The sequence below is a fragment of the Sinohyriopsis cumingii genome, chromosome 6 (genome assembly GCF_028554795.1).
Source record: "Sinohyriopsis cumingii isolate HCF-2022 chromosome 6, ASM2855479v2, whole genome shotgun sequence".
In the NCBI taxonomy this organism is placed as follows: Eukaryota; Metazoa; Mollusca; class Bivalvia; order Unionida; family Unionidae; genus Sinohyriopsis; species Sinohyriopsis cumingii.
The window spans coordinates 131,174,332-131,200,315 of NC_142966.1; the positions used below are offsets into that span (position 1 = coordinate 131,174,332).

The following is a 25,984-nucleotide window of genomic DNA, read 5'->3' on the forward strand; positions in this document are numbered from 1 at the left end:
TTATATATATCATGAATGTAATTGATTTTTCTGCGACAAGAAAACAAGAGCCAGTCAAGCATCATGCAGCGCTACCAAATTCGGTCCGTATGATTATTATAGGACCATCTCGAAGTGGTAAAACACAACTGCTACTTAATTTGACAATGAGATGGCTCAGGTGGGATAAGTTGTATTTGGTAGCACCATCAGTTGATGACCAACTGTGCTATGATGTACCTAAGGATTTTAATGAAAATGCAAAATCGTTGGATGAGCGCGGAGACGATGTTGTTGAATTTATCACTGATATAAGTAAAGCACCAAGTGTTGATGATTTAGACAGATTTATTAATAATTTGGTCGTTTACGATGATGTAATGCTTGATAAACAATCAAATCCTGCTAGAATATTTTAGAGGCAGACACAAAAACACTGATGTGATTTATGTAACCCAGCGGTACACACAAATTCCTAAAGTAATCAGGGAGAATTGTAATATTCTTGCTGTGTTTAACGGAGTTGATACTCACACGTTACGAAATATTCATCAGACCTGGTGTAGCGGTGATATGGACATAAATAAGTTTAGAAATTTATTTAGTCAGGTTCAGTTATCCCCGCATGGATTTATAACAATAAATTTACATGATCCTCGAGCACGATACCGAGTCGGTCTTGATACAATTTTTGGATAATATCAGCAGAGAGGGCACTGCCTCCATCTTGACACCGACGTGATCGCGTATTTTCCTTCGATGTATCTCGATCAGCGATAGGCTGGGTAAGTCAATTTGAGTCTATTAAGTTCGGTGAACAGGGTTGTTTTATACCGGGTACTGAGAAAAATCGCAATTTTTTGCGATTTTTCCAGGAGAGCTTATTTTGCGAAACGGAGAGTGAACCAATTATAGGTTGTTCGCCCTCTCTGCTGCTGCAGATGATACTTCATAATAAGGTTTTCTTTTATAGTGCTTTTATTATTATTCTATATTTCCATTGGTTTCTGGTCTCCTTTAACTTTGGTAATTGTTCAAATAATTACAGTCAAACCTGTTACAGCGACCACCTGCATACAGTGACGACCTGTGTGTAAAGGCCAAGTTCGATAGACCTCATTGGTACACAAACATTTAAAGGCAACCTGCTCAAACGTACCATTTCGAGATGGTTCCCTTTCAGGTCAAGTTTTCACGAGTAAAAAAGAAAACGCGCTTCTTTCAAATGCATTATTTAATAATATGATTTCCTTTTCTTTGTACATAACCATCGTACATCAGACGAGAAAGATAAAAACTGTTTTAATATTCACACATAAATCATATATCTCGACTCCCAACATAACTGCAAATCTGTTCATGGTACATTGTTGGCCCACCACAATGCTGAAAACGGACATAAAACTTTTGATAGCGTGACGGATGTAGTCGCAGATACACATAAATGTAACACGATATCCCACCACAGTCGTATTTGTGAGCCATGAGTTGTAACCGCATACAGAATAGGACGGTGATTATTTTACAAGATATAATTATATTTTATGTGCATAACACTTTTTTTTTTATAGTTGTGCAAGATCTTATGTCACATTATATTTTTTAATGATACAGGAGTGAATTCTTTAATTACGCACTATTTTCAGATTGGGTCCCCCTTCCCTTCCTAAATTTAGAAGAAAATTGGCTCTCCCCCATATCATCAGATCAGCGTGAACCTGTACTGCACTTGTAGCTATTTTCAAGTAAATTGATGCACGATTGAGGTTAAAACAGATGATTAGATTTATTTGTCTCAGACCAAACTTTTAAAAGGATATTATTATAACATAACACATCGGCTAACCAAAATTGATCATTGAAATAGCAATGTTTTGACGGACAAGCGTCGGGCGCAAAGGGGCTTAAAAAGGTTCAGAAGGTCTTACGGTTCGATATAGTCAAACAAAACAAGCAAACAAAATAAAGCGGTACATCGAGGGTTTGAACAAAGCTTAGCACTACAATATACAGGTGTTGGATGGTATCATACGGTTTTTGAGTCAAAGGCAATGTCTGTATAGTTATCTAATATCTCCATTTAATTCTTCAAAGATGGTACTATTCGATCGTTACTTTTTATCTTGAAACCATAATGTCATCACTTTTGAGAAAGACATAAGAAGTTAAAGCATACATCAAAACCAGGTGCGTTGGAACGAGTTTGTATATTAAACAGTCCCTTTGGGTCCGGGATAAATTTTCGACAGCTAGAATACCTCTTTCCACAGCGAGAATCTCTCTCTCGCAGCCAAACCCAACCATTGCTCTGACAACCTTGAAAAGTCATGGTGCACTTGTGCATTCGTACACCTTCAAGCACTTTGTATAAAAGAATGTTGTGGTGCTGGTGGTAATTATGATTATAAATTCAGTTCATTCAAATGGATATGCCTTGAACGATTCCTTTTTTTAAAATTGGACCATTTTCGTGCAAGAGTAATAAAGGCCAGACACAATAGTCTACGTATTTCTCTGGCTTTGTGTAGGGTTGATAAAATTCTAGATTGAAAAGATCCACCGCCTCTCCCTGCTTCCGGTCAGATGGCCACTTCATACATACGGGTGGTTCCTGGGTACAAAGGCCCCATACAATCTCCACACATCGTTCAGCATAGCGTCGTATCTCCATCCTGGCTATTTCATCCAGGGGGTAATGTGGAAGCAGACGTTCATAAGCAAAATCGAAATATTCCTGCAAAATTGAAAACAAAAGTTACATAACAGGTTTCGAAATGATTTCAAAGATTTTCTTCAAATAAAAAGTTTCTTCCTTTATTTGTATGCCCTTGCTGCGATAGCATGCGCTAGGGGTATATAGTGTTCATACTGTAAATACGCCCGTCCCGACTCCATTTTAATGAGGCAGTTCAAAAACAGTTGAACTGAAAACCGCAGAATGTTGCACGAATTATCATAATTTGAGTGGGTAACGTTGTAAGATTTCCTGACCATTACTGCAATTTGGCTTTTTTATGCATATTTTTGAAACTGTTTTGCATTTTTGAACAAACACCTTTTTAGCACAGTTAAGCAAAAGCCACTTGCGGTAGACATATGCAATTTAGAAAGCATATTTTGTACATCTGTAGGTGACCTTATCAAGTTTTTAAGTAATCACAACAATTTTTTCCTTCCTTCCTTTGTTACATATTGCTGAATATTCTGGATTGGCATTTTGGGCACAAAATCCTTGTTTTCACAATCAAAGAAAGACCAATTGAGGTAGGCAAATAAAATTCGTTTGACACTTGTGTTCATAAGTAGGTGATCTAATTAGATTTTCATGGCATTGCAGCAAATTGTTGTTCTTTTTCTTAATTTTTTTTTTTACTCATTATTGAACTTTTTAAACTGTCTTTTTAAACAAAATCTTTGTTAGCAAAATTAAGCCTAGACCACTTGACAGAGAGATACTATTCGATAAGTATGTTGGTGTCGTATGTAGATGACATCGGACCTCTATAGCAATTTAATTTAAGATAAATTAAGTAAAATCGTGTGAGATAAACCAGTGAATTTGTGCATATTTGTATACATGAATAGATGACCTGATTAAATTGATATGCCGCTGCAGCAATTGTTTTCAAGTTTTAAAAGTTTTGGAACTATGTTGTTTTTAACAGTGCAAGAACAACAAAGATGCATTTGTTTTGTACATCCTTACCTTGTATCAGTGCTAAAACATGACACGCTGATAAACAAAAGATTGTTTTATTACGGATCATGACGTTCTTTCCTGGAAGGGACAACGATGATTTGTGATTCTGATTGATGATAATGATGATGATGATAAGAAAAAGTATCTAATACTAGCATTACCACTCATTTCGTTGTAGTAGATTTCTTCTCTCCTGGATTCGCGATAAACTGGTTTATAACTCACTTCTTCATATTCTCTCTCTCTCTCTCTCTCTCTCTCTCTCTCTCTCTCTCTCTCTCTCTCAGTGCAGATTGCAACTATTCAGCTAGTACAATGACACGATACATTATTTGCTAACCTTTAGCACTCTGGAGAGAACAAGCTGCACAGTCCTTTTGCGTCTGTCAAGCAAATGTCTTTTGAAACCTTCATCAACCTGCCGATTCATGAGAGCCTGAAATTACAGAATTTGCCGGACGTTCAAAAGCTGCTATCTCTCTCTTTATATATATATATATATATATATATATATATATATATATATATATATATATATATATATATATATAAGTTGAGAGATTGAGACTGCATCTTCAACTTTACAGCCACAAATTACTATTATGTAAATATTCTTTACGCTTCAGAATTTACTAGTTTGTAGTTTTACTTTAAAGCTTAAACTAAAATTGTAACTCTGCAGGTGATATTCTCACAAAATCAAATGTGGCGAAAATTGTTTCTGTAAAACCTAGTAAAAGTCGTTTTTTTAAATAGATTTTGTTTCATCAGTTTGAAAGGAGGCTCGCATGGAATCAAGGCCTTCTGCCAGAAATTAGTAGTTTTCAACTGATGGTGGAGCAAGCTGCTCCACCTGCTGGCAGTTTATCTTCTCAAGAAATGACACTGCCACCTTAGGCTGAAACCAGTCAATTTCTTGCAGAAAACGCATGCCATTATTTTGACCCAATTTAGCAACGGATTATGCCAGCAACTCTAGCATTATTATTATTATTATTAACTTTATGACCACGTTTGAACAGTAGTAGTTAATGAGGGCAATATAGCGTCAATGGAAAATGCATACAGACCCCCTTGGGCCTGTAAGCGTCAAGGCTTTTCAGATCACCCTGGGCACGTTTAGCGTCAATGGGAATATAACATGGGGAATACTGGGCCTGTATAGCGACAAGGGAAAGTGGGGTTGTTGTACAGCGATAACAGGAATGGAACATGTGAGGTGACGTCACGGTACTGGAGATTGGCAACAATGTAGCAAGGGGCTGACATCAATTGGGTGGACACTGGCAACAATGTTGCAAGTGGTTGACCTGAATAAGCGCTACCCTAGATAAAGACAAATACAGTAGAGACATAGACATATATAACACATATACATAGATTGATGAACATCAATCTATCACAAACAACTATACAACTGACTAAAAAAAAATTAGGCAAGAAAGTTTCTTCTATTTTCATACAAACCCCAAATATACTATCCACACAAAACGTATGCACACGCATACAAACACACACTCTACTATCCACACAGAAGGAAAGGGTAAAAAACAAAATAATATCTACTATCAAAAATACCACAATATTTACTATAGAAAAACCCAATATATACTATCCACACAAACATACGCGCACGTATACAAGCACACACTCTACTATCCACACAAACGTACTCGAACGCATACGAATGCCAAATATACTATCCACACACGGGAAAAGAAAAAGAAATATACTATCCACACAGAGGGAAGAGGAACAAAAAAAAAACCAAATATACTATCCACACAAACGTACGCGAACGCATACAAACCCCAAATATACTATCCACACACGGGAAGAGAAAAAAATATACTATCCACACACGGGAAGCAGAAAAAACAAACCCCAAATATACTATCCACACAGAAGGAAGAGTTAAAGAAAAACAAACAAAAACCAAAAAACAAACAAACACACACTCTACTATCCACACAGAAGGGTAGAGTAAAAATCCCAGTATCTACTAACAAACATCCCCCAATATTTACTATAAAAATCCCAATATCTACTATCCACACAAACGTACGTGCACGCATGCAAGCACACACTCTACTAGCCACATAAACGTACGCGCATGCATACAAGCCCCAAAATCTACTATCTACACAAACGTACAAGAACGCATGCAAACACAAATACACACGCACACACACACTGAAAAAGTATAAAAACCTTTGTCTTCGTGCCCAAGGTGACATTCCTTTTGCACTATGGCTCCCTCTGTTGTCTCTGCTCCCTTTCCTCCACTTTCAAAGTCATCTACGATCACTTAGATCGTGCTAGTTGGGAGGCCTTGTATCTTGGCTATCCCTTTAGCATGTTAATTGCTGGACCTAGCGTTTCAGGCAAAACCGAATTTGTCAAACGTTTGATCGAACATAAACATCATTTGATCGATCTTCCACCTCAAAGGATCGTGTGGTGTTACAAAGAGTGGCAATTGGCGTACAGTCTCCTGCGAGAAAGTCAAGGCGATTCAATCGTGTTTGTGGAAGGCATTCCTGGCGAGGACGACGGAATCGTGTCTGACCCCAGTCAAACCCATCTGGTCATCTTCGACGACATGTTAGGAGAAGACGAAGAAGAAGTTAAACTGATGTTTACGCGCATAGGACATCATCGTAATGCCAGTGTCATTTACAGCACCCAAACTTTGTTTCAACAAAGTAAAGCCCATTGCACCACCAGTCTCAATGCTCATTACGTGGTCTTGTTTAAAAGCCCTAGAGATGAATCGCAAGTACAAGTCTTTGCCAAACAGTTAAGAACGCCTTGGCTGACTCATGCGTACGACGATGCCACTCAAACCCCTGCTCCCAAAATCAAAGTCCAAGAGAGATTGGGCATGTTAAAGGGTCTATTGGCTTTGTCCAAGCAAGAATTGTTCCGATTGAGTCCGTTGCGAACCCGCTCACGACGTATGATGCCTGTCATCAAGTTGATTGGAAGCAAAGACAATCAATTCCAGTATAAAAAAGACCTGCGCTAAAGGATGGGGATCAGTGTTTTTGTGATTCTGAACACCCAAGGATGTCCCCTAAAAGAAGTGAACACCACTCTCTGGCAAAAAAGGAAAGAACAGAAAGAAGTTCCTCCTGGTTTAGCCAAACATTGGGATATGTTGTCTGTCCTGTCGAAAGCTCCTTCACCCATGCGAAAAAACTCATTCAAACAGCCTCCAAAGACGTTGTCGATACCATGTGTGAATGTTACCTGAATGTCTTAAAAGGCACGATACCGTTGTCTCCACATCAGAAAGAATGCTTAGCCAAACATCGACACGTTCTTCGCCAAACGGTCCAAAAGAAAATACCCATCCGTCAAAAGAAGAAGTTGTTGGTACAACGCGGTGGAATTTTGCCCATGTTGTTAGAATCCTTGCTGAAAGGAGTATTGGGAACAATGCTGGGAGGACTCATGGGAGCAAGATAAAAAAAGGACCAAGAAGAAAAAACGGACCTCTGGAGTCAAAAGACCTCAGTCGTGGCCATTGAAATCCGATGGAAGGACGAAAACTGGCTGTAGTGCCTTACAAACAATGGATGGAATATCACTCCTCCTTCGACAGAATTCAAAAAGAAAGAAGGGAAACCAGAAGTCAAAAAAGAAAAGAAGACCAAAGCCATTCCATTACCACCATCACCACTGCTACCACTGCCCTCGACTTCTAATCCCGTGGCACATCGGACACGTAAAGCCGGTTCCATACCACCAACTCGTCCCATCCAAAGTAGCATCAGCGAAGAGTGGGAGACTTATTAAAAAACAGAGAAGGTGTTAGCCAGCATTTACTACGATCCAGCCCATCCTGCACGTTACGGAGGAGTTCAAAAATTGTATCGTGCTGCCAAAACCCGTCTGAAGAGTCTCCGTTTACATCAAGTGCAACGAGGGTTGCAAAAACAAGCCATGTACACTTTACACAAACCCATTCGACGAAAATTTTCCAGAAGTCGCACCCGAGTGGAAGGCATCGATCATTAATGGCAAGCCAATTTAGCCGATGTATCTCATTGAGCCAACTACAATAGTGGCTACAAATATTTGTTTTGTGTCATCGACGTCTTTTCCAAATTTGCCTGGGTCGTACCATTGACTTCCAAATCGAGCAGTGAGTTAGTGCGAGCCCTCATACTGGTGTTCAAACAAAGTGGTCATCACCCTCTCGATGGCAAACCGACAAAGGCACCGAATTTCTGAACCAAGCTTTCCCAAAAAGAACTTAAGAAACGAGACATTCATATTTTCACCACTGAGAATCCCGAAACCAAAGCCAGCATCGTGGAACGTTTTCAACGCACCTTGAAAGAACGCATGTGGAAATATTTTACGCATCAACACACTCTCAAGTACATCGACGTTTTACCGCACCTGGTCCAAGCGTACAACCAATCTTACCATCAGAGTCGGATGTGCCCCTCAAGAAGTGACTCCCGACAACAAAGTTACTGTTTTTGAGCGCCTGTTTGGTACGTTCCAGACGGTGGCTGTCCCCAAGAAAGGTGGAGTGTTGGCAACAGGAGATTGGGTGCGCATTGGTAAAACCAAAATCACTTTCGACAAAGGTTACTTACCCAACTAGACCACCGAATTGTTTCGTGTCACTGAAAGAGTGCGTGGCAGTCATCCTGTCGTCTATACATTGGAAGACATGAACGGGGAAGTGATAAAAGGAACGTTTTACTTGCCCGAGTAACAACGCGTGACCAAAAAAGAAGACGAAGTGAACGACATCGAAAGCATTCTCGAACCCGTAAAGTGGGAAAACGCCGTGTCAAAGAAGTCAAAGTGCATTGGAAAGGATATACGCCCAGTTTAGAATCTTGGATCAACGCTTTGCAAGTCATCGACTATAAAGAGAAGTGACCATCATGCCTTTCAACAATACCTCAATCGCTACCAACGCAGTTACTACTCCTTCACTGAGTTCTTCTCTGTAAGGTCTACAAAAGCAACCCTTGTGGGTGTGGTGTGGAGAACGTGTGCCTAAAACGTAAATTGATTATTTCTGCCAAATTTTTTTGGTGTATTGTGTCATCTGTGCGGACATTGTCAATCTGAGTTAGCAACAAAGAGACATACAATTGTGGACAATTTTACTGAGCCGTTGCATTGGTTACCATCTCCCCAATCCATCCCTGAAATACTTATCAAACGGGAACAACGGGAGTCTTTTGTCCAACGTCAGTCACCACTCCAACAATAACCACAACAGCAATCTTCTTTTAGACACTCCTCTGACTTCGAGTGACCCCTGGGACAGCAGCGGAACTCTGGAATTATGAACAACAACAACCAGTTTTACTTAACGTTACCCAGTGACAGATCCAGGGAGGTGTTTTCCAACAATACTTTGTGTTGTTACATGGCCAAATTTCCTCAGGCCATCGAATTAGATCACGAAGCCCATTGGGAAGTGGCTTTGGTGGAAATGATTTACCCTACACAAATCAAAAACATCACTGAAACTCAAAACACTTTCCAGGTCGAAATCCTGAACGTCCAATCGCAAGAAGAAATGAATAAAATCTGGATTTTATGTGGCACAAAGTTAGTAACCAATTCATCATTCAGCATCTACACGTTGGAAATTTCAGCAAGCTATTATTTTAGCGGTGAACATTTGTTGGACGCAATTGCTGACAGGTTCGAAGCAGCGTTTGGCAAAGTTCTGAACAGAGCCAAAAAAGTGTTAAGATTGAGGACCATAAAGTGGTTAGTCGCCTACTGATGAAATTTTAGGATACGGAAACGTTATCCATCAGGTTTAATGGTAGTTTGTTTGAAATTTTGGGTGGACATCCACAGATGGTAGCATATAATCTGAGCCCGAAGATCAACAGTAATATGGATTTTTAAAGGACTTTTGGATCCCCCGTAGAACTGAACCAAGGACGCAATTTAATCTTTGTGTATTCCGATGTGGTGGAGTACAACGTAGTGGAACACACCTCCGTACCGTTACTACGTGTCATTCCTTTCAAAGTGGATTCTAACACGACCAATGACCAGGAAGGTGGAAACACCTATCACGTTCACCGCAAATTTGTACATCCTCACTATTTACCCATCAGTAAGTCATATTTTCCCACTTTCAACTTTACCATAAAAGGAGATCTAGAACAAAATATTCCATTCTCCAAAGGGAAAGTCAAGCTAAAATTCCATTTTCGAAAACGATTCTTTAACGAGTTATAAGTCATATATCCACTGTACCGAGGCTTCGCTCGACAGCGAGGACATGGTTTAGGAGATATGCTGAAATGGACCTTTCGTTCGATGGCCCCGGTTTTGAAACTAATGGTGACACGAGGATTGCACGCTTTGAAAGATGACGCATTGACGCACGGTAAAGAATTTCTCCAAAATGTCATAATCGACAATCAAAAACGCAAAGAAGCATTTTTGAGAGCAGGCAAAAATGTCTTGCTTCAAACGGGCAAAGACATTTTGGGACGACGAGAAACTCCTTTAAATGCCCTGGACGCTGATGAGTCAGGCATTCCTGTTTCCCTGACGATACAGCAAGGACAATGCAGAAAGAGACGACGAAGGAATTCACATCCCTAGAGCTAGAAAGACCAAATAAAGAAGAACCGTCCGAAACTTAGACGTTTTCGATTATTAAAAAAGAGAGAGAAAATAGAAAGAAAATGTTGCACCGAGAGTCTTGCGCATGTTCCGGGTCGGAACTGGATCTATTTGCTATGCCACCCACCATGATGACGATGCAAGAATCCCAATGGGTCGAATTTCATCCCGTCTCCCTGTGAAGGACTCAGGATATAGCTCCCATCGAGTTTGAAATCAAAGGACAGCCCGAAGATTACATCGATCTGAATAGCAGTTACTTGTACTTGAAAGTGAAAGTGATCGACACGTCGACCGAGGGTCCCGATATAAAGGATGAAGATAAAGTAGCCCCCGTCAACAATTTCATTCATTTCTTATTCAGTGGAATGGATTTGTACTTGAATAACTAACTGGTCAGTAGCAGCATGGACACTTACCCTTACCAAGCGTACCTGGAAAATCTCGTGACGTTCGAAAAAAATAAGCCAAGAACACCCATCTGGATGCTTGTGTGGTATGGAAACCTGACGCAGCAGACAAATTCAACGATACCGATTTGATTACAGATAAAGAACCAAACCACAATGTAGGATTCAACAGTCGACGAAACAAAATCAAAGGACCCAACAAAATTTTAGAACTATTGGATCATTTAAATTTGGACATGTGGTTAAAAGAGAAGTATTTGCTGAACGGAGTGCATGTCCGCCTGAGACTGAATCGTAGCAGTGTCGCTTTCCATTTGATAGCTGAGTCTGCCTATTACAAAACAGTCATTCAAGAAGCCAGACTCTACGTACAATGTGTGGAAGTGTTACCTAAAGTGGGAAACGACATCAGTCACACTTTGAGCAGAACGACCGCCAAGTATTCGATACAACGCATGGAAGTGAAAACATTTACCATTCCCGCTTGACATCAATCGATGATCGAACATCATCTGTTCCAATGACAGTTACCCAAAAATGTCTGATCATTGGTATCGTCAAAAATACAGCCTTCATTGGAGCCTTCGAGGAAAATTCTTTTGAGTTTCAGCACTACAACGCGTCCAAGATCGAAATCGGTCTAAATGGCAAACCCTTGTGTACCAGGCCTTTCGAACCTGACATTATTGACGAGAAGAAGAATTACTTGAGATCGTACTTGTCCCTGTAAGAAGCAACGGGACAGCTAGGAACCAACACCAGTCAAGGCATTACGTACTAGGATTATGCAGAAGGTTACACTCTGTGGGCCTTTGATTTCACTCCAGACCAAGGCAGCGACGAGGGACATTTCCACCCTATAAAATCTGGCCAAATTCGTGTGGGACTTCAGTTTGCAAAGCCAATACCCGTAAACAACACGGTGAACGTCATCTTGTATGCTGAATTCGACAATACTATAGCAATCAACAGTTTGAGAGAAGTCATTCTAGATTATTAGAAATTATGGAAGACACTTATCCCTCTTTAAATGGTGGAGAATCTATGGGAATGGAATTGGAGGATACCGTGGAAGCCAAACCCCAAGACAATGACAAAGAGGACATAGTAATGAAGTCCAGATGGCCAGAACAAGAACAATATTTAGTCTCTTGTTATGCCAAACACCTGGCAGAAAAATTACGGAATTGATCAATAAAGATTGCTATGGATGTCAAAACGATCATCCCAGTCAAATTCAACATGATAAATGTCTGATGATGAGTGAAGAAGATAAATTGGACGAGTATCTGGACCAAGCTTGCAGTCTCATCTGGGAAGAAGCCGTGTTGCATCAGTGGTATAAGGACTTGCATGATCATTCCTCCCCTCCATTGATGGCTCTAGAGATCCATCACATCGAAGCTCTCTTGGCCCAGAGTGCGGAGACGAAGCGAAGAAACGGTTACTTGTCAAAGATTTTCAAGCAGAAAGGTAGGATTGAATTGATGACTTATTATTACCTGTGAAGAAAAAAAAAACAAGAAGAAAAACAACAACACAAAAGTGGATACCTGGGAACTTTATTACCGTTTGAAGCACAGTTCGTACACTGCTTCTTGGAATCAGTGGTGTGTGCTAAAGATGAACTGCCTCATCGCAAACCTCAAGATCATCAACTTTATGTCATCAACACGGACGACAGTCATCTCCCAGGAAGCCACTGGGTAGCTGTCTACTTCCCTAAAGAGGGTTGTGTGGAGTATTTTGATTCGTATAGATTGCCCAGACGACACGATTCAATAATGTGAAATTACAAGGCACATATACCATAGTGTGTGGACAATATTGTGTATTTTCTTCATCAACGCAGTCTTGGATATTGTTTAGAACATCTAGTGACTTATCTTGATCGTCACTCTTCTAGAAACGATGACAAAGTAGATCGATGGTTTTGTGACCATTATTGCTATCTCTTGTCTTTAGCTAGGAAACGTAGTGTACATCAATGGCCCAATGACTTCCATCAGTGGAAATTTCACTTCACTTCAGAACGTTGTCAACCTTGACAAAAATAGTATATTTGTTTGAAAAATTGTTTGTTTGTTTGAAAAAATGTTTTATGCTTAATTGATGGTTGTTAGTTGTTTGAATAAAAAATGGTGTGTTTTGAACAAATGTGTCTGTCGTTTTTTCTCTCCAATATTTGTCATTATACGTGCTCTTTAACTTCACTCTATCCCTCACCCTAAAAAGAACTCTATAGTATTCCGACTCCAAAAAAAATTCGAAGGAATGTTTTCTATCACGTCCGTGCTTGGACCATATAAAGCGAGGCAGTCTCCAGTCCGACTGTCTATTGTTGACTCGTTCGCCTATGAAGATGCCTTTTAATTTAGCTAAACTAAACGAAACCTACGTGCATCTGATTCGTGTCAAGCAAAACCTGATACCCAGACCTGAAGAGATAGAGAATGTCAGGATGCTGAAAGAAGCCGAAGACCTGATAGAAGAGGTCTTCAGAGAGGAAATCAAGAAGGAGAAAGAAGAATGGAAGGAGAAGCACAGGCTTCAGAAGCAATTGCCAGTTGGTATGAGTGTGGAATAATGTGACTATAAACACTCACTCCTTTACTGATATGTGTGTGTTTACGTTTGTGTGGATAGTAGAGTGTGTGTTTGTATGCGTGCACGTACGTTTGTGTGGATAGTAGATATTGGGATTTTTATGTAAATAATGGGGTATTTTTTGTAGTAGATATTGTTTTTTTACCCTTCTCTTCTGTGTGGATAGTATATTTTGGCTTTATTTTTTTTCTTCTTCTCGTGTGTGGATAATATATTTGGGGTTTGTATTCGTTCGCGTACGTTGTGTAGAGAGTATATTTGTTTTTGTTTTTTTTCTTCGTCCCTCTGTGTGGGCTGCGCTGGTATGTGTTTGTGTGTGTGTGTGTGTGTGTGTGTGTGTTTGTTTGTATGCTTTCGCTTACGTTTGTGTGGATAGTAGATTGTGTGTTTGTATGCGTGTATGTACGTTTGTGTGGATAGTAGATATTAGGTTTTATAGTAAATATTGGGGTATTTTTGATAGTACATATTAGGTTTTTTACCCTTCCCTTCTGTGTGGATAGTAGAGTTTATGTTTGTATGCGTTCGCGTACGTTTGTGTGGATAGTAGATATTGGGTTTGTTTGATGGTAAATATTGGGGTATATTTTATAATAGATATTGGTTTTTTTCTAGTAAATATTGGGTATTTTTGATAGCAGCTATTGGGTTTTTTATCCTTATCTTCTGTGTAGATAGTAGAGTGTTTGTTTGTATACGTGTGCATACGTTTGTGTGGATATTAGATTTTGGGGTTTGTATGCTTGAGCGTACGTTGTGTGGATAATATATTCGGGTTTTTTTCCTCTTCCCGCCTGTGGATAGTATATTTTGGGTTAGTTTTCTTGCCCTCCCCGTGTGTGGATAGTATATTTGGGGTTTGTATTCGTTCGCGTACGTTTGTGTTGATAGTACATTTTGGGGATTCTTCTCTTCTGTCTGTGTGTGGATAGTATATTTTGGGTTTGTTTTTTCCTCTTCCCGTGTGTGGATAGTATATTTGGGGTTTGAAAGCGTTCACGTACGTTTGTGTGGATAGTGTGTGTTTGGATGCGTGCGAGTAAGTATGTGTGACAGTAGATATTATGTTTGTATGCGTTCGCGTACGTTTGTGTGGATAATAGTGTGTGTTGATATGCGTGCGCAAACGTTTGTGTGGATAGTAGAGTGTGTGTTTGTATGCGTGCTCGTACGTTTGTGTGGATAGTAGATATTGGGTGTTTTGATAGAAAATATTGGGGTATTTTTGATAGTAGATATTGGGATTTTCCCCACTTCCCTTCTGTGTGGATAGTAGAGTGTGTGTTTGTTTCCCTCTTACCTCTGTGCGGATAGGATATCTTGTGTTTGTTTTTTCTTCTTCCCGTGTGTGGATAGTATATTTTGGGTTTGTTTTCCCTCCCTTCTGTGTGGATAGTATATTTTAGGTTTGTTTTCCTTCCCTTCTATGTGGATAGTATAAATGGGGTTTGTCTTTTAATCTTCCCTCTGTGGTGTGTTTGTGTGTGTGTATTTGTGTGTGTGTATTTTGTTGTTTGTTTGCGTTGAAGTACGTTAATATGGATAGTATATTTGTGTTTGTTGTTTCTTCTTCCCGTGTGTGGATGGTAGATATTGTGTTTTTTTTTACTCTTTCCCGTGTGTGGATAGTATATTTGCGGTTTGTATGCGTTCGAGTACGTTGTGTGGATAGTAGATTGTGTGTTTGTATGCGTTCGCGTACCATTTGTGTGGATAGTAAATTTTTTCTTCTTCCAGTGTGTGGATAGTATATTTGGGGTTTGTATGCGTTCACGTACATTTGTGTGGATAGTAGAGTGTGTGTTTGTATGCGTGCGCGTAAGTATGTGTGAATAGTAGATATTGTGTTTGTATGCGTGCGCGTACGTTTGTGGATAGTAGATATTGGGTTTTTTGATAGTAAATATTGGGGTATTTTTGATAGTAGATATTGGGATTTTTCCCACTTCCCTTTTGTGTGGATAGTAGATTGTGTGTTTGTATTCCTCTTCCCTCTGTGCGGATAGTATATCTGGTGTTTGTTTGTTTTTGTTTTTTTCTTCTTCCCGTGTGTGGATAGTATATTTTGGGTTTGTTTACCCTCCCTTCTGTGTGGATAGTATATTTTAGGTTTGTTTTCCTTCCCTTCTATGTGGACAGTATATTTTGGGGTTTTTTTTTTTCATCTTCCCTCTGTGGTGTGTGTGTGTGTGTATTTGTGCGTGTGTATTTGTTGTTTGTTTGCGTTCAAGTACGTTATTGTGGATAGTATATTTGTGTTTGTTTTTTCTTCTTCCCGTATGTGGATGGTACATATTGTGGTTTTTTCTCCGTCCCGTGTGTGGATAGTATATTTGGGGTTTGTATGCGTTCGCGTACGTTGTGTGGCTAGTAGAGTGTGTTTTTGTACCATTTGTGCGGATAGTATATTTTTTTCTTCTTCCTGTGTGTGGATAGTATATTTTGAGGTTTTGTTTTTTCTCTTCCCGTGTGTGGATAGTATATTTGGGGTTTGTATGCGTTCGCGTACGTCTTTGTCGATAGTATATTTAGTTGTTTTTTCTTTTCTTCTTCCAGTGTGTGGATAGTATAATTGGGGTTTGTATGCGTTCGCGTACGTTTGTGTGGATAGCAGATATTGTGTTTGTAAGCGTTCGCGTACGTTTGTGTGGATAGTAGATATTGGATTTTTTGATAGTAAATATTGGGGTATTTTTGATAGTAGATATTGGGTTTACTTTCCCCTTCCATTATGTGTGGATAGTATATTTTGACTTTGTTTTTTCTTTTTCCTTCTGTAGTGTGTGAGTGTGTGTTTGTGTGTATGTGTGCGTGCGTATGTTTGTTTGTGTGTTTGTTGTTGTAGTAAGGTTTAACGCCATTTTTCAGCACACGATAGGCTATACATGGCGGCCAGTATTAATGGTGGAGGAAGAACCCGGGAAAACCCCAGAAAGAACCACCGACCCATGAGAAGCTACTGGCAAGTTTTCTCACATACCCACATTAGCCGAATCTGAGACTTGAACACACGCAGACAGAGGTGAGATGGCAGTGATCCGTAACAGAGAGCGCTTTAGACCACTCGGCGTTTGTGTGTTTGTATTGGTCTTTGTTTGTCTCTATAAAACTTCCTTTATCCCTATCAAATATATTTCACCTACCTACCTCTAGTAGCGCGTATTCAGGTTATCCACTTGCAACACTGTTGCCATTATTCCCGTACTGTTCACTACAGTGACGTCATTGAAGGTGGAAATTTTGAGACTATAAATATAGACTTGGGTTTTTCCACAGGTTGTAGGTATAAATAGATACTAGGGTTTTAGAACAGGAACGTCACACAAGTTGAGGAAAGAAATAGATAGTGGGGTTTTCTAAAGGAATTTCCCACAAGTTGTAGCTATAAATAGATAGTGGGGTTTTCATAGAAATTTCAACATGTTATAACTATAAATAGATACATGGATGTTTATCTACGGTCGTTACACAAGTTGAGACTATAAATAGTTATTAGGTTTATCCATTTTAATCTAAACCAATGTAATCTTATGTTCGGCGATATGTTTAGTCTCCTTAAATTTCTGGTACAAATCGTCATTTAGCGTTACTTTTAGTCACATCCATTTTGGCGTTTGTCTTTTACTTGATTATACCTATATATAGCATCATTACAATTATGCAAATTTATGAACACCACCAACAAAATGTCAGGTCTAGGTAATGCTTTATATATAAATATCGGGCTTGTATTAGTATATGTCTGTCTCTGTCTCTGTTGTTTTTGGCCCTCTACCATCCTTGTCCCTAGACACGCCCTATACAATTTCCCCATTGTCCCTATACAGTCCCAACCTATGTTAAGCTTTCCCTTGTCCCACTATAGTCCCACCCATGTTAAATTTACCAATGTTAAATTCCCCTTGTCCCTATATGTTCCCAGGGTATTTTTCCTTATATGTTCTCATTTGCCGTTCGGTATCAGTCTATGTCTATGTGTTGTATGTGTTATATATGTCTATGTATATATCTATCCTTTACAGCGAGTATTCAGATCAGCCCTTGCTGAATTGTTGACAGTATCCAGTACCGTGACGTCACTCACCTCTTCCATTCCTATTATCCCTATACAACAACCCTACTTTCCCTTGACGCTATACAGGCCCAATATTCCCCATGTTCAATTCCCCTTGACGCTAAACGTGCCCAGGGTGATCTGAAAAGCCTTGACGCTATACAGGCCCAAGGGAGTCTGTATTGTATTTTCCTTTGACTCTATATTGCCCCCATTTACTACTAACAGTCAATCAATGTTCAGTTAGTTAAATGCATGCACTGGTATGTTATTGCAGCAACTGTGTACTGAACGCAATGAAGAAATTCATTCTATTTTATTAGCAAGTTTACTTTGTTGTTAAGGACGACACGTCTTCTAGTCATTGTGATGTCAATGAAATTATTATAATAGGCATGTATTAATTAATTGGACATTGCAAATAAGATCTATTTCATTACTAATCAGCACCAACCAATAATCAACCTTAATCAACAAACTGTGATATCAACATTTTGTTTGCAATTCAGTAACTGGAACGAACACTTTATATGATTTGTTCCGAACAACGATCTTATTTTAAAACCTTTATGTCAACTTTCAACAAAAAAAGCCACTCTCTAAAATCCTTTAGTCAGTAATATATATATATATATATATATATATATATATATATATATATATATATATATATATATATATATATATATATAGATAGATAGATAGATAGATAGATGTAACAAATATATGACAATACTTACAGCTCTGCTCTGAAAGTCTAGACCATTGACTTCCTCATCCAGCATCTTGTCCCTATGAAGCAGGCAAAAGTCATACGCTTGCTGAAAACAAATTCGTGTGTTGGAATATTATTTTTTTGCAACATTTGTTCAGAGTAATAGCTTAATAAAACTGATCGCTTTTTATATCTCGACTGATTCGTAATAGAAAGGGTGTTTTTGGTAGTCGTCAGCACTCGTTATCTAGGTAGAAGTGTTGGTCACATTATTTAGATGTTTTGCCAACTTTTATCGCTTTAAAGCGTTAGAATTTGTTTTTTGTTTCTGTTTTTGTTGGCACTTTTAACACAGTATTGGCTATATCATGGCGATTAAATGTAACTTATCAATTACACCGCTTTGAATGTTTGAAAATTGCATGCAGAATCTTTTGATATTTTGACTTATCTTGTATTAAACATTTATGGGTTCTATATCATTATAAACAAATATAAAACCAGAGAATCGGATCAATTAACCTTAACAAAACGGAGAAGGTAGAATACAGCATCCCGCTCAAAATAGCGATGACGTGTAAGCTCATTGAAAGCCTCCACATATTCATTGTTGTATAGATCTGTAAATCTCTCCGCCAGACGAACTGCCCGGTTGTAGTCGCCGAGGGTCTCGCCTGAGTTATCATCTTGTCTATAATAAAACACATTTTGGGTCGATACATTTGGAAAATATCAGGGATTTTAATGGAAATGTCTCCAAGAAGTTGAAACAAACTCTGATCTACTTCAAGCGAAATATGTTTACTTCTACACTGATCCTTTGTTGAGCTTTAAATGTCAAGAACGACGAAAACTTAATATCACTGTGAAGGCCATTGTTTCGTAAGGGCAAGTTTAAACTATAGTTTCATAAAAACTACAAACCGTTTTGATCGACTAGTCTTTATGAAGTAAAGAAAACGTCGTCTTTGAATCGTATAAACAGTGTCGGTCAAGGTTTTGTATTAACATACAAGGTTTGCTTTTCAAAGTCAATTTATACCTTCATTTTTAGACCACACTCGGAGATTATAAACTCTCGTTAATCAAAATCCAAAATATGATATTCATTGTTTAAAAATATTTATTTTCATCAATTTTTATTATAAAAAAGAAAAAAACGGGATTGTATTTTTATGTGCTCTTATGTATTTTTATTCCATTAGCTGTACAATTTAAAGAGCAATATGTATATTTATACAAACTTTTGCTCAGAATAAGTATGTGCTCCACGCCTGGTTTCCAATGTTACTGCTCAAACGCTTCATTTTAGAACCCATCTTAAAATATGCAAATAACCTCAATCTGACCCATTTCCCCGTGCACGAGTTTTTCTCCTCCTCCTACCCACCCCCACCCCCAACCCCATTACAGTCTTACCTGACTGTTGGAGTTTTGCCGCGATGATCATGAGTAGCGTTATTCTGTCCTTTATATTGGTCACGAACGCTCTCGACAGGACGTACAGCTCGAGCTGTGTTTAGTTTCTCCTGCTCGGACGACTTCCTTGCATCTAAATGTTGCTCGTCTTTAAATTTGTCTGACCCATTGTAATGGTTCCGTCTATCAGGGTCTGATCCATTAGAACGGACTTCTTTGGACATATCTGAGCCTTCATTTTGATTTTTTTTGTATGTGCTTGGACGATCGCTTCCTAGTCTGTCAGGATCTTCGGGTATGTTCATCTTGCTTGTACGAACGTCATTGGAGAGATTTTCTTTATATTTGTCCAGACCTTCAGATTGGGTTTTCCTGTATCTATCCTCGACTCTGGGACGATCTTCTCTCGCTGAATCTCTGTACGTTTCCGGTTCATAGGGTTGGTATTTTTCTGTCGTTTCTTCATATGGTTCTGGTACCCCTGGACGACCAAGTCTTGACTCTCCCAATTTTCCGACTCGAACCCTTCTTGACCAGTTGGGGTAGACGCTAGGTTCTTCTAAGGTCCTGTCAGATGGAAATTGCCCTCGATTTACGGGATCATCAGGATCATTCTTCATCGGGAAACAGTAAGAAGATGGCCTGACGATACTATCCCTGTCTTTGGACCCTTCCGGATTTGGTGGTTGGTATGATTTTGGCCTAATATTGGTTCCGGTTCTGTTATCAATATTAGTATTTGCGACTCTACCCTTAGAATTTCCAAGTGATTTATCGTCACTCTCCCACTTCTGAAAATAAACAATGACTGCTGTATAACTATGGCGATTTAATTAAGATAACATCATCAGTGCCTTATTATTTAAAAAATATTAAATCGATAACAATGCGTCTGAAGAATTTGATTCCTAGAAAATATATTATAGTCTACGAAACAAAAATCAGTTGATGGTCATCATTTATATGCAAGATATACTGAATGTAATATGTTAATAACTATTCTGTAAGGAAAGTAAAATGTTACAAAAAATTACTGTACTCATAGTTTACTTTATCGTTCTTCTTTCTTTTCTTGTGGAAAAAAAAATTATTAAGTATGTGAAGCAGTTAGTTAATTTATTAGTTAGTTACTTTTTTGAATTGAAGAGCCGAAGACAGCTTACGTTTATGCTTAGCCTTCTCTTGTTATAAGTATATTTTGTTTTCTTTTTTTAAAATAAACGCGAGGTTAATATTCCTAGCAGCTATATTTTATCCAGCTCCAGAGGAAAAGGTAAAATACATTCACATCGGTTTTTAATTGTGTTGTTTCTCGTGATCTTCGAGAGGCACATAAGTTTAGTTTGAACTAAAAATTTGTTCTATTATTCTAGTACATGCTGGGCTGGGAGGTCGGCAGGGGTGGGCGTGCTGAATACTGCTAATTTTTTTAAATTCTAAATCTGTAGCAACAACAACAACACTCTTCAGACCCAGTTCAACAAAGTACTAATGCAACAACCTTAAACAATGGCACCAAGATATGACGGTAATTGTGAATGTAAAGGCTAAAGGGACCCTTATAGTTCGACATAAAGATAATTATAGCACATATATACTTAACTCCAGTAGTTCTAGTTCACTGGGGATTGTTTGACTGTTTTTTGTTACAAATTTGTTTCGTAGTTTGGCAAATTTCCAAAGCACGGACTGTTATCTCTATTCTCATGAGAAACAATACATTCGATAACTTTTTAAAATGGGAGTGTCCTGATCTTTACATTTACAAGGTAGTTTACAAATGTCAAATCAGACAAGGCCAGTATTCACATAAATATACACAACTCATAATTAAGGTAGAGAGGTACATATTCAGGTGGAAGTACACCGCAGTTCAGAACAAAGCGCTGCCGGTGGCGTTTACTTTGTAAGCGTTTGGCTGGTGGTATTGGCTTGTAGGTGTTGGGCTTAACACGCAACCAGTTTGCATACGTACAGACAATACCAAACTGTTACGTTCATCATTTTATGCTGTGGATTGGGTGCACAATCAAAATATTATAATAAATGACAATAGACAAACTTGGCATGAATTACAAACATAAATTACACAGAAGAATTCATATTGTTTATAACACAAGTACTGGCCTCAGGGAGAGAGAGAGACTGCAAATTATTATTTTGAAAATAAATGAAACAAAGTACATAATTAGCAACAAGTTAAGATTTTGGTTGTTATGTTTTTGTTGCGGTTGTTTTTAACAGCACTTTCAGGACATTATTGGCTATATGATGTTGAGGAAATGGGAGATATATGACTTTCCAAAGGATACACAGAGGCGGCCAACCCGGTCTGGCCGGGGCAGGTAAAGAAACCACTACCCTTGGACTACAAGAACGACGCCCTATCACCTTATCTACAGCGGCTTTCAATTTCTTGGCTTTCTTTCGCTCCCCTCCTTAAAAGTTTTTCCATCGCATCTGATGGGACCTATTACCTTAGGGAGCACGAAACAAGAAATATATGTACTAGATATTATGTACGAATAGTGACCTTTCACCCTTAATCGCACTCACTCATCCCTTAATTCCCACCCCACCCTCGCACGGGGCTTTATATGTTGTCATGTTATCATGCATTCATTCTGATCAATCATCATATCCGATTTCATCAGTGTCTTCCATTTGGAATACAGACTCAGCTTGGAATCTTTCACCCCCTCCCCAAACTTCTTCCTCCTCTCACACCTTGTGTAGCGTAGACCAAATCACTTAAGTTATCAATCACGGAGAGCAAACCAATGTCAGAGACTGCTCGTAATGTCATTCATGTGGTTGAAAATGACAACGACGGAGGGCACCGCATGCAACCTACGGTGCATGATTGAACCTCCGTTGTAAGCTGTTCCTTTCTGCTCTCCATTCCATCCACACCCATCCACCACCCATGCCGTTGTCATTTTGTTTCTTCACAATGTGGTCATGTGGGTTTTTCCCCTCTGACCTTGCTCTATTCACCGTCGTTGGTAATTCAAGTAATTTTATATGTACGGCGTTTACTCTCTCCCTGGACTGTCGTCTATTTATCTTTGTTTAACATATTACCGACTGTGATAATTACTTTTTTGGGGTTAGACAGAGTTCAGGTTACAAGGAAAATCAAGTAACAAATGTACGGACGGACTGATGAATTGTCGGACGGATGATGCACAACTGAACACCTTATATCCGCTAAAACAACGCACACATCGTGATTACGAAACTGTTAAAGTTCAACCGGATTAGTATTAGATATTCTGCTTATCGTGTCATAGCTACCGAGCGATAACCATCAATAAAGCTATAAGGTCTTATTTCAGTATAATAGGAGAAAGCCGTTACTACTTACTGGAGTTTTTATTTCCTCAACCACTTTCAGGAACTTAACGTATTCTTGCTTGGCTGACGGAAACTCTTGTCTGGCAGTTGTCCAGTGGCCAAATTCCAGGTCATCGACGAAAGCTTTAATCTTTTCAAATGCTTCAGGATCTCCTAAATATTTTCGTACTATTTCCAGTGCGAGGATAAATTCTTCCTGCGCCTTTTTCATGAAATGAGGGGTTAGAAAGCTCCATTTTCCTTTTTCGAACTCATTAAAACACTGGTCAATAAGAGCTCTTCTGGATTCCATGATTGTTTGCGAGGGACATCAGCTGTTTACATGAGTTGAACAGTATCAAAGATGTCCAATCTATATATGTCTGTCTGTCTGTCTCTGTCTGTCTGTCTGTCTGTCTCTCTCTCTCTCTCTCTCTCTCTCTCTCTCTCTCTCTATATATATATATATATATATAGTCATTATTGTAGCTGTCGTCATTTCTATCTTCATTGTTGTCGTCCTCCTCCACCTCGTTATATTCATTATCATCACCAATATTGTCATTATAATCATTATTCTCAAATTATACCATTTCTGTTTTTGCTGTAGTTTTCATGAGATGCAGGCGTTTCATGATTATTTTATATCATACAATGTTAAAAAAATAAAAGCTTTCCTTTGGAGTAATAACAAATTCATAAACCAGCCAACAACTAGAACATTTTTGATCATGTAGTACATGTCACATCGACTCACTTCTAACTATAATCTGGAACTTAAAAACGGAAGCACAGATGTGTCGTATGTTATAAGATATACGTGTTAACATAAATTGTATCGAACAGGCATGTTTATGAAAGTCGAATGCTTATAATCGGGAGGAATTTATGCTTAAGAATATGTTAAATGACAAGTATAAAACGCAGCTTAGATATACCCTTGCCATAGTCTACATCATCATAGTCATCATAGTCTGCATAGTCATCATAGTATACATAATCATCAGAGTATACATAGTCATCAGAGTCTACATCATCATAGTCATCATAGTCTACATAGTCATCAGAATCTGTATCATCATAGTCATCATTGTCTACATAGTCATCAGAGCCTGCATAGTCATCATATTCTGTATAGTGATCATAGTCTACATAGTCATCATAGTCTTATAGTCATCATAGTCTACATAGTCGTCATAGTCTGCATATTCATCATAGTCTGCATAGTCATCATAGTCTTATAGTCATCTTAGTCTTATAGTCATCATAGTCTACATAGTCATCATAGTCTACATAGTCATCATAATCTACATAGTCATCATATTCTGCATAGTCATCATAGTCTTATAGTCATCATAGTCTACTTTGTGCTTCTAGATTTTTGTTCCATAATATTGCAATAACTATTACAACTGAAAGAATCGATACATTGTTAAAACAATACTTGCCTGAAAACAACTGATCCTACAGATGCTTTAAAAACTCGTCAATCAAATATTGGTAAAACGTTTGCAAATCTGAAGACTCTCCAAAAAGTCCGATTTAAAAAGTCCTTTATAAAGGAGTTGACATTTCTATGTTAAACGTATCGTGCGTTTAAAATCTCTGGAGTATCAGCAAAAAAATATTCCCGTAATATTTTGTTCAGTTGTTGGTCTTAAGTTACCGTCACGGTACGAAAGTTTTTAAAGGAACATTGACAGCGACGGTTTTTGCGTTGTTAAATATGTTTCAACTGTCAACCAAAACAATACTTTCGAGCCAGTACTGCATTCAATACTTAGAGCAAAACAAGGCTTGGCAACTTTGTATGCATTCTTTATCTTCCGATCTGGTGATATACTTTTGTATGATAATGAGAATCTGTTTAATAATAAGGGACAAGACTGTTTTCTTCTAAATTAGAGGGGAGGACATATATTTAACAATGTGGCAATATGTGTAAAGTCAATATATTTGAATTATAATTTAATTTGTAATAAAAGGATAATACTAATAATAATAATAATAAAGAAAACAATACTTTCAAGATCAAAATTCATGACTTGTTTGGGGTATTTTGTGTTGCTTAAATTGTCCTCGCATTGTTGAAGAAAATGATAGAGATATTGGCCTGTCCGTGCGTTCGTTCTTTCGTTCGTGCATGGTCACAATAATCAGCAAAAAGGTTGTGAGCAACGGTGACTTCCTACGATGGGCAGAGGAAATGAATTACTGGTTTTCACAGACGTAGATACTACAGTGTTTAGAGTGCCGGATTCATGACAGAAAGTGTGCTGGTTCGAATCCTACCATCATATCGGCCAGGGTCATTTGGCTGGGCACTTTACTTCAGTTACTTAGGCACCAAATAGTTGTATTTTTGTGCTGTAAAACATCAAATCTAGCAGAACAGACAGAGGTACTATCTATTGCAAGGAGTTCATTTGATGAACCGGGATGAAAGCAGTGGTTGAGAGGTGAGTGCGCTGAGAGTCTATGGGTCACGCATAAGGAAGCTGATCCGATTCTTTTCACAGCAAATGAAACAAGAAATGAAGCTATCAGAAGACGGCAAAGATCGCTATCACGTTTTTATGTAGGCAAAACAAATTTGCTTTTCTTGATCAATATTGTCAGACGATGCATGAAAACAATATGGTAGATACGAGTCACTATGACAAACGTTTGGTGACGTAGTATTTCTCAGGAATTTACACAATTCATGTTTCATGACTACATGTGAACAATAAGGAAGAGATTGGCCTAAAAAAAACGTGTAAATGATTTCTAAAACGTGACAAGAAGATCTCAGTGATCTTTTTGTCACTGCATTATCACTTGAAATGCTTGCAGATAGTAAGTTTCATTTCTGAACAAGCAAATAGTTGGACAAGGATAATAGAGCAGGAAAAGTAGGCCTAACATGCCTTTGAAATAGTGTAGTTCGCTCGTTAAGTTTCCTAAGTCGACAGGTAATGGTACTGGAAAAATTATCGTAACATAAAATGTGCAACGATCAGTCGAGCGTGAAGAAGTATGTCACAATGACATGCTTTGATATGGTTGTGTAGTAAACTCAGTATAAGCACATTTTTCATCCGTGTCAGATAAACTGGTCTATTAACGCCCAAAATACATATGACAACCACGAC

The 25,984-nt window shown here is 38.5% G+C and overlaps 1 protein-coding gene across 1 annotated transcript; it reads right to left on the bottom strand.

Annotated features, from left to right (window-relative positions):
• Positions 1-1,195: 1,195 nt before the first annotated feature.
• LOC149797972 (uncharacterized) lies at positions 1,196-24,510 on the bottom strand. The gene is made up of 7 exons (XM_089963058.1): positions 24,299-24,510; positions 22,882-23,185; positions 19,515-20,305; positions 18,618-18,786; positions 18,121-18,201; positions 4,020-4,115; positions 1,196-2,713 (listed from the first exon to the last, which is right to left on the bottom strand). Exons 2-7 carry the CDS (start codon positions 23,161-23,163, stop codon positions 2,399-2,401), a joined length of 1,734 nt encoding a protein of 577 aa, XP_089819184.1. The 5' UTR covers positions 23,164-23,185; positions 24,299-24,510; the 3' UTR covers positions 1,196-2,398.
• Between the last annotated feature and the right edge of the window lie 1,474 nt (positions 24,511-25,984).